This window comes from Poecilia reticulata, chromosome 23 (genome assembly GCF_904066995.2).
Source record: "Poecilia reticulata chromosome 23, P_reticulata-male-v2, whole genome shotgun sequence".
In the NCBI taxonomy this organism is placed as follows: domain Eukaryota; kingdom Metazoa; phylum Chordata; class Actinopteri; order Cyprinodontiformes; family Poeciliidae; genus Poecilia; species Poecilia reticulata.
In genome coordinates, this window is record NC_088852.1 from 14,946,211 (window position 1) to 14,955,953 (window position 9,743).

At 42.5% G+C, this 9,743-nt stretch overlaps 1 protein-coding gene across 1 annotated transcript; it reads right to left on the reverse strand.

The window, feature by feature from the left end:
* Positions 1 to 3,142: 3,142 nt before the first annotated feature.
* On the reverse strand, positions 3,143 to 8,591 carry phlda1 (pleckstrin homology-like domain, family A, member 1). Its single transcript, XM_008401372.3, has 2 exons — positions 7,842 to 8,591; positions 3,143 to 5,453 (listed from the first exon to the last, which is right to left on the reverse strand). The coding sequence occupies exon 1, from the start codon at positions 8,586 to 8,588 to the stop codon at positions 7,881 to 7,883; it is 708 nt and encodes a 235-aa protein (XP_008399594.2). The 5' UTR covers positions 8,589 to 8,591; the 3' UTR covers positions 3,143 to 5,453; positions 7,842 to 7,880.
* Between the last annotated feature and the right edge of the window lie 1,152 nt (positions 8,592 to 9,743).

The following is a 9,743-nucleotide window of genomic DNA, read 5'->3' on the forward strand; positions in this document are numbered from 1 at the left end:
ACCAGCTCACTTTGATCATGAAAACATCAGCACACATTGCGTCTATGAATCACAAAGACTACCAGCTACCAGAGGTCTTTTTTTTCTTTTTTTGCGTGGCATTGCTGAAACACACACACGCACACACACTCACACAATCATTGAGTGAACTCAAACAATGAGAGCAAACCAGCTTGTGGTGCTCATTGTTATTTCTTTGCCATTTGGGTCATTTAAATAGAAAGCATAAAGAGTTTATGGACTACTGAGCAGATGGCTAAGTGTTCCTGCAGTTCAAAATGCTAACGTCACAATTTACCGGCAGATTGTGGCTGATCATAAGAGACGTAACGTCCGAGTACAAGTTCTAAAAGTATAACGTCATTTCTGCTCTGCAAATTCGTCGGCTTTAAAATACAAGTTGTAAAAAGAGAAAGATAAAGCGAGAGAGACAGAGACAGAGAGTCTTGCTAGGATTCAGAAATACACTAGACCCAGAAGGCGCAAACAAGTTGGCTTCAGTTCTAAGACACAGCCTGAGCAAAGCACCACAAAGCAATCCAACACTATCTCCCACCTACACAGCAGGCAGAAGACAAAACAGCGAGTGTGTGAACAATCTGTTCCCTGTTCGTGGTTCTGATGAGCTGTTTCACCGTCTGACGAAGCCTATTGAGTTGCGCCGACGCCAAATGTCCCCGAATAATGGGCTTTTCTTTGCCTACCTGTTATCTCTTTGAAGAACCAAACGATCTGAGCAGGAGGCTGCTTCCAGGTGTCTGAAGGATCTGTGATGAAGCTCCATGAGGGAATCTGACACAGTGATCACCAAGCAGGAGATCTGATTTAGCTTGTTTTTTTTTTAGTTCTGCTTAACAAATCTCTCCCGGTAATTACAACAAGGCATCTACTATGTTACGTTTCTAATAGATTTGCTTGATTTTTGTTTTTTTGCAAATTTTTTGGATGTCAATGATTCCCAACTAGATGACTTTGACTGACCGATTCCATCACATGAAGATGGTTTGGCTACGTATGCGGCGTTTTTGGGGAAATTGTAGTCTGCGATTTTACAGAAGGGATGTGGATTCAACACATTCGAATTATACAAGTTTTCGTGAACTGTGCGACATGCTATCATCCTACTACTTCCTGTTGTCTTTTTCAACGTTTTCGGGAACACAGCTAGGTCAGCTTTGAGCAGCTGACCTGCAGCCTATACCATTGGTCAGCACAGCATCTTCCCTGTAATTGCTAAAGAAAAGCATCACCATAGCATGATGCCACCTCCTCCATGTGTCACAGCGGAAATGTGGAAAGATTGGTTTCATCCAATCAGACCATTTTCTTCTGTGCTTGCCGTGTCTTCTACATGCCAAAAAGCATGAAAAGTACCAACAAAGATTTAGTAGGTAGGTAGGTTTGACATTGGGTTCAACAGCCTTCACTGGAGTGGTTTATGCTGTATGAATCCTTGCACAAGGCATGAACAAGTTTTTCTTTTTTTGTAAAAGTTTGTTGAAGTTTTGTGTCAAAACAGCCCCAGTTGAGCTACCCCAGGAGGCTCCGCATGTCTGGATTGGATGCACTTCCTAAATCACTTGCAGCCACTTGCGCCTGCTGTCACGAGTTCACACAACTTTGTCCCGATCAAAGACAGCCGCTGCCGGTGAGAAATTAGTTAGCGGTCATCCGGCACTCCGAGTCCCAGCAAAGACTTCTTAAGTAATGTTTGAAGAGCAGCTGCAGCGGCTTGTTCAAAGAGGTCTGTCAACAGCAGCAGGGACTCTGACTTAAACTGTCTTCCTGTTGATCTTTTCTCCACGCTGGAAGACGATCTCTGCAGAAAGCCACCAATGAAAAAGTTCAATGTTTAAACTTTTTTTCCATGCTTTTTAATTGGTTGTAATTTATGTTTGACTACGCAAAACAAAACCTGGAAACAAGCGCACGTTCTTGTGTTTTTATTTTCACGTGTCTTGTGAAATTCAGTAGATGGGGTTCAGTGTCAGGGCGTCACCAGACAGAAAAAGCTAACCCTTTGTCGTAAAATGGTGCCTAATTGAGGCTCCCTTTATAAACTCATTCATGTCCAATAAATGTTTTGTATGTATCTGTTTAAACACAGAACATAATCTCTCTCTCTGTCTGTTAACACCAAACCAGGCTTTTTGACGCTAGATGACTGCTTGTAGACCGCTAACGTAGACCGCTAACTTTGCTGTCAACATGTAAAACTCTACTTTGAAAAAACTAACTCAACTTTGCCTGAGATTTCTCTTCAAAATACTCAAGAGTTCATCAAAGACATTTTTTTTGTAGTAAATCTCAGAGATCGTAGAGGAAAGCAACGTAGCAAACAAGCTAGCAATGTACTAGCTTCAGAATGTCACGTTAGCATGCTAGTTTGTTCGTTTGATGGGAAATTTCTTCAGAATTTAGCTGGATGAAATGTAAAGGTGGCCAAAGGTATATGAGTGAATCAGTGTTGAATATTATTTCAATAACCGGGAATAAAAACAAACATTGAACCTGGCTTAATGGAGAACATATAAGCCTGAATACTTTTCCAACCCTTTGAAATGGATTCAAAGGGTCATGAATCCATTTGCTTTTTTTTTACATTTCTTGTAATGCTAATGTCACAAAACCTGCGTGCAATACTGTGCACACCCATTACCGATGATTCTGTTGCTTTTTGTGTTCTCAAGAACCAACAGAACCAACAGCTGCGTAATGGATGCAGGCAGCAGCTGAAAGTGAAATCCAGATTTTAATTTTGAGCGACATTACGCTGATGCAGCATAAAGCCCTCCACGGATCAGCGAAGGTGCCGTCACACGGGCCCGCTTTAATTGAATTAACTGGGGTTTCAGACAACAGGGTGTCCGAAGCCACGTGCAACGTTCACGTTACACACTGGCAGTTTGTCTAAGGAGCAGCAACTGGCAGTGAAATTCAATTCTCTGTGTGGCAGCTACATTTAGACCAGGAAACACGGGGTGAGCGGTTCAGCGGCTGTAAAGGATTGAAAGGCTGGAGACTGACTGAGTGGGAGCCACTTAAACAGGTCATTATCGTGACCCCACAGAGCCACAGGGTCCTGCCATTCATCTGCTGCTGCGGGGGAAAAAAACAGAAACCACACAAGACGCTGGGCGGGTTTAGTTGTTTTTTTTTTTTTTAGTTTTGTTTGTTTTTTTAATGGAATGTATCTTTTCGAGGTATGAAAATAAATCTCCGTGGAAATAAGAAATTGGACAGTGGTTCCTAACAGTGCGGAATGATGAAAACAGGAAGGCATGTCGGGGAAGCATCGCGCCGGCCGCGTCAGATAAAGGGCACGGCTCTGGCCCTGTGTGGAAGATGACAGCAACACAGAGGCATGTGCTGGATTAACTGCGGTACGCTGGCGAGTGGTGGGAGACCCGCCCAGGAAAGAGGAAACATCATGAGCCACAGTGAGATAAAATACGTCCTGGTGGAACACAAGACATTTCTGAAGCCTCTGGTTGACATGTGGCACTGACTGTTGCTCTGCACCGCCACCTTTATATGTATTAATACGTTTACTTCCTCATAAAAACTCTCCCATGCCTTCAATCTGTTGAGCACAGAAGTGATTTTCTTTCCAAACATTCAAAAACTGAGCTGCAACAGAGACTGATTTGGATAGTTGTGTCCTTCTTTTTGCAATTACTAAAATGTAAAGTTTGTTTCAAATGGTTGCTGTTCTGTTATTCGAGTCATACAAAAGCTGTCTGGATCTAATTATAAGTAATGAATAAGGATTAGCTGTCCCTCTTCAGTAAATTGCTACAAATCAGCATGAGACAACTTGAAACAGAGACGGTGTAAAGAGGTTTTAAATTATGGGGATCAGGAAAACATTTTTTTGTTGTGACCATCAATATTATCAAATGACTTTGTCATCTTGTATTATGATGGTGTTATTTATGATCCTAGGATCCTGTCACGCCAGGAGTGCTATCAACAGGAGTTGGCACACCAATTTAAGGAATTGACACCAAATAGTTGGCAAGCTGAATATTGGCTGGTTAGGAATCACTTTTGCTTTATTTTAAAATGGTTCTACAAATGCATTCCAGGTTTGTGTTCAAAACCAAGTGAGATTTGCCCATTGCTGTGTTCGTTAAGGCTAATAGCATTGCTAGGCAGGAAATTGCGATCCAAGCTAATAGCTTTTAGCTTAGTATTTGGTCAAATAAGCAATAGTAACACTGTCAAAAACAGCTTGTTTGACAATACAGATTGTCAGATTGTCGCACTGTTTACGGACAGCTATTGGTAAGCTAACAAAGCAAAAAAAATTCCCAACTTCAGCATTCAAACCGAACTAAGCTAACAAAGTAAGCTAACAAAGCCAATCACTCAGATGCTAACTTATTTCAACAAATTCCTAGTTTCTGTAGCTGAGAAAAAGAGCTTTGCCTAAATCTCCTAATCAGAGGAGCCTCAAGTCATGATAACAATTTTGTTGATTGTGACAATTCTGGTGTCTAAGTTTAATGTAATGTTATGTTTCCACTAAGATTTAATCCAAGCATTGAAACGGTCTCTGAAGCAGCTCAGTTTTTGAAATAGTCACCTTAACCCTATTGTCCAAGGTTAAAAAGTCAGAGTACACCCATCATTTAAGAACATATCAACAGCTTTCCCTTCAATTCACAAATGTAGCAAAATAAAGTTGCGGAAAGCAACCAAAGCACCCAATGGAAACACTAAAATACACCGTTGAAATCAAGCATATAAAACCAACCGTCAATCCGCAGAGCGCAATCATTTTCTTGATCTGTACATGTTTAGTGAAGTGAGAGGAATACTGCGCAACAAGAGAAATGTATCAAATGAGTCTTTGGCTCTGTTAGAAAATAAAACCAGAAGCATTGAGGCATCTTCTCCATAACGAGCTGGTTCAACTAACGTTCCACCCCAGGGAACGTCGAGAGAACGTTCCCTAAAAGCTACAGGAAGGACCGGCGTGTCACCGGGCCAGCCTTTCCTCGTCATCGTCTCTTGAAAGTTTCAGGCTCCGTAACCTTTAGGGAACATCACCAAACGTTCCCCTCGAGGTTCCAGTTCGTTAGATAGTCCAAGTCGACCGAATGCTTACCTCCAGTGACTCTCACACTTGACATTCAGACAACTTCTTTTTTTATATATATATAAAAAAATATATACACATCTAATAAATAAGGGACAAAACCCATTGCACGGTAGAATACAGATGTTTTCTCACATGCTTTTAGTCCATCAGTCTTTTGTGAAGCAAGTCTCTGTACTGAAAAGAGGAGTGAGGGCTGGGGGGAGGGGGAGGGCTGGTATGTGGAGACCACATCATGAATTGGGGTGTGGGGTGTTCAGTTCTCCTGGAGAATGGAGCTTGGTGAAGCAGCAGCAGGGGGAGATGAAGCCTGGGTTCATTGTCTTCCTCGGCTGAGTGTCAAATTCACCTGCGGATAAGAATCAATTAGACCAGTGTTTTTCAACCTTTTTGGAGCCAAGGTACATTGTTTTAATTGAAAAAATCACGAGGCACACCACCAACCAAAAATGGAAACAAAGATACTCTGTAGCCGCCTATATTACATATATAGTCATTCTTATCAAAGTGTCTTGAATAGGAATCAAATAAACACAAAAAATTTATTTTTATCGTATTTTACATTTCTTATTTCAAATTGCACTTAACATGTCCACTTCAAAAATACACCTGAACAGAGACACAACACTGTCGTGTGTATTTGCAGAAAATCAATTCGTTTTCAAAAAATCTTTTAAGACCAATTACCGTATTTTCCGGACTATGAGCGCACCAAACTATAAACCGTACCTTCAATTTTTTTTAACCCCCTCATCCCCCCGGAAATTTACATATATCAGCCGCACCGGGCAACAGGCCGCTGGTCATAGACATTAACGTATATGATGTCTATGCCGCTGGTATCTCTGCCGCTCTCGGTTTCCCATAAGGACCTAGCAGAGGGCAGCATCCTAATAACTGCTGGATATATTAAGGACAGTGTTCTCTGTCTCCAAATCCGGTTTTGTTCCCGCCGAGTTTACGTGCAGCGGTTTTATTTCCCTCCTGTACTGCCAGATCGATTCTCCTCAATTTAGAAGCTGCATCATAGGAGTTTGAAAACATTTCTCCGTCGTGCCTGCTGCTAACATGTGCTTGTTCTAAATGAAAATTAGCGTGTTCTCAACAAAATTCAAAATTGGAAATTGGATTTCCAATTTTGACTTCCAATGATTCACTTCCTGCTAAAGAGCCCCCTGGTGGTTGAAGAAAAATACACAGAAAAGCCGCATGTTCAAAGTGTAGGAAAAAAGTAGCAGTTTATAATCCGGAAAATACGGTACACTAGTGTGCCGCGGCACAGTGGTTGAAAAACACTGAATTAGACTGACTGTGGTTAACACAGAGAGGCAGAGGAAAGGTAAAACCCGACTCTGGGCACAACAATAGAACTGTTTTTACAGTTACAGAGCAAAGGTAAGCATAATTACAAAATCCATAGACCTAATGCCCATTAGGTCTGTGGTCTCCTCTGATCTCACTAGAGGAGTTCAGGCAAAGGCTACTGTGAAACTACAAAACTTATTGGCAACAGTTGTGTCTGATATGGTTTTCTGCATAAAAAAACACCTAGTTTCCTTAACTCTAGGTGGTTTTACAGAGGAGTCACACCTCATCAGGAGCACTGATATCTCCAGCAGGGGTCAAAGGATGCAACTGTTGGCATGCTCATTGGCATGCCCATGGGTCAGCAGGGAAACAACGGCAATCAGCCCTAGCAATGTGTCTCATAGGAATGTGAAGATTTTACACTTTTTCTGCTTTAAATAGCCAAAATCAACAGAAATATTGTGCCCATCTGATCAGTTGCTAGCTAGCATTCCACCGCACGTAGTGCTTATTTATGTTTAAAAAAACCAACAAAATCTGTCAAGAAGTAAGGAAGCTACATTGTGGAGCTTTACTTCAAAAACTCTAAAGTTTAAATACTTTGCGTATTAGCATTTCTAGTCAGTGAGAATTGGCGCCCCCATGTGGTGTATATAGTTTTTAAGAAGAGCCTTTAGCGCCAACAGGCTAACACCTTGTTTTGCTGTCAATTGTACTTTATGGAGAATGAGGCAACTTTTAAACTTGTACTATTTTTGTTTAAACAGGATGTTTGGGGGAAATTGTTAATTCTAATTAAAATTTTTAAAACAATGAAAAATTTATGAACATCGAATTATACCATAAGGGGGGGAAATAATTTTATAGTGATGTCATTGGAGTCATCTAAAAACAGATCCACAAGGTGCTGCTGTGCTAGCTGTTGGGGGCTTGAATCAACTCCAACCCAGGCCCCCCTTTAACTTTGGGTCGGCCCTGTTTGAAAAACTAAATTGGGCTGATGTGGCACTTGAATATACTTCCTGTCACCAGTTTTGTTTTTTTTTTAAAATAGTTGACACAATTGATTTATATTTTTATGGGTGCACACACATTCAAGTTGTGTCAGAAGCTCACAAATCAGCTGCTGCCACAGAAAAGCCACGTGTGTGGAAATCTGAGTGGAGCAGCGAGAGCCGCACTACATCATGGTGCAAATTTGGAAGTTATTCTACGCAGCAACACCTCAGAAGCTCCCGCGTTTTAAATTACTAACTTGGCCCACTGCACTTTTTAACTTGCAAGCCGTTTCAATGAATATCTTTTAGACTTTGTGATTCTTAACAAGTATTAAATTGAGTCCAAACGCCTTTATTGTAATTTATAGTATGCCATGCCTGCTTTTTCTTTTCTTTCTCCTTCCCCCCGGATCCTTCTCCCATTGTCTTACCGCTGAAGGCGCGCCGGTGTGTGCGGGGCTCTCCGCGGGTCACGCCACGCTCGGGGAGCTCCGGACGGTCTTCTGCCCGGGCATCTGCACGACGAGCAGCTGCTGCTTCTGCCGGGTGGACTTGACGGCCAGGATCGCCTGCCGGTTCTTGTACTGGACCATCTGCAAGGTGATCTCCGCGTTCCAGCCCTCGTCCTGCGGGCACCTGAAGTCGATCTCCTTCCCCTCCGTCATGACAACGGTGAAGTAGACGTACTTGCCTTTCCGCTCCACGCAGTCCACTGTCTTCATGTTGGCGAAGTGAAGCTCCTTGACTTTGCCCGTGTCTCCGCCGCCGCCGCCTCCTCCGTGCTGCTGCTGCTGCTGCGGGTGATCGTGCTGCTTGGGCGGCAGCAGCAGCACGCCGTCCTCGGTCAGGACGCAGTGCTTCTTCTTCCAAAGCTGCAGCAGCCCGTCGCTCCGCTTCTCCAGCAGACCCTCCTTGTACACCTTCCTCCCGTTTTCCAGCATGTTCGGCCGACCGCTGCGGACCTCCAGCCTGATGGACGCACGGACGCTGCTTGATCGATGGCGCTCTATCCCGGAGAGGCTGCGGGCATGGGATGCAGCTGTGGCTGCTGGATGTGGAGGAAGCGCCTGACTAGCAGTCTGCCTGCCGGTCACTGTTTGTGGAGCGGCTTTTGGGGGCGGGAGGGGTCTGGAGAAGTGCACCGCCCCCCTGAGTAGAGTAAAACCCCCCGAGACCATGGAAGCCCGGTCATCAAGACTCCCCTTTATACTATACAGCGAGACCTCCATCTTCACTCCCCTGAGATTTTTTTTTTTGCTTGCCTTTTTAAAGTTTGCAGGAGAACATCTACTTTTTACTACAAATTTGAATCCTTGAGGCTGTTTTTACATCCATCCGTTACTAACTGGTTCTAATCTGCATTACTTCCACGATGTCGCATTAATTATATCACTGCTGCGGATCGTCTTTTCCTACTGTATATTTCTTGGTTGATGTGTTAGTGGTCATATTCCATTTCCAGTGCAAACCCCGTAAGAGTTCATGAAGTGCCATGTGTTTGAAATAAAGCACCACAGCGCCCTCTGGCGGAACTTGACGCGAAAAAAATAAACGTCCACGGAACCCTTTCTTATTTTTTTAATATGTACTGCAATTTTTCTCAAATCTCGAAACAAAGTAATGTATGGAACTATGAGGGACCGTACAACAAGAATAGTTTTGGTTTAAAATGTTTATTTTGTGAAAGAAAAAGTTCTAAATATTTTAATGTTTTTAATATGTGGCTTCCAGTTTAGTTTACATTTGTGTCATCTGCAAATACAAAAAATAAAAACGTCAAAACTTTGGAGTTCATTATTATATATTAATAAATTAGGACCCAGGAAGGAACCTTGAAGGACTCCACAACTGATTTAGAGCAACTTTGATTAAAGATGAATGTTTTTTTAACCTGTTGGTACTGATCTTCCAGATAGCAAACGGTGCTTTAGCTCCACGTGGTTTCTGTAGTAAATATTCTATTCAATTTCTCTACCATTGTTTAAAATTGAAGATGCAAATAAACTGGTCTTTATCTGGGAAATGGGTGCCTGTCGGAACTTTTTTCATTCATTTCTTTGTCAAGACAAATTTCAGACAATTCAATGAGATTTTTTTGACATTCCTATGAAAACGTCGGTTCATTTTCCTGAGCTGTTAAGCAAAGTGTTTTTGTCTGCTCCAGAAAACTTTGCATTGCACCATCTCCTGGTATAAAAGGTGGCACCGGGTTAACAGCAGCCATCACATTTCTTTCCATGAGACAGGATATATATTAGAGCGTTAGCTTTAATCAGTTCATATCAAACTTTTCCATGGAGGGTACAAAACGTCCTGAAGAAGGAGTCGCCATT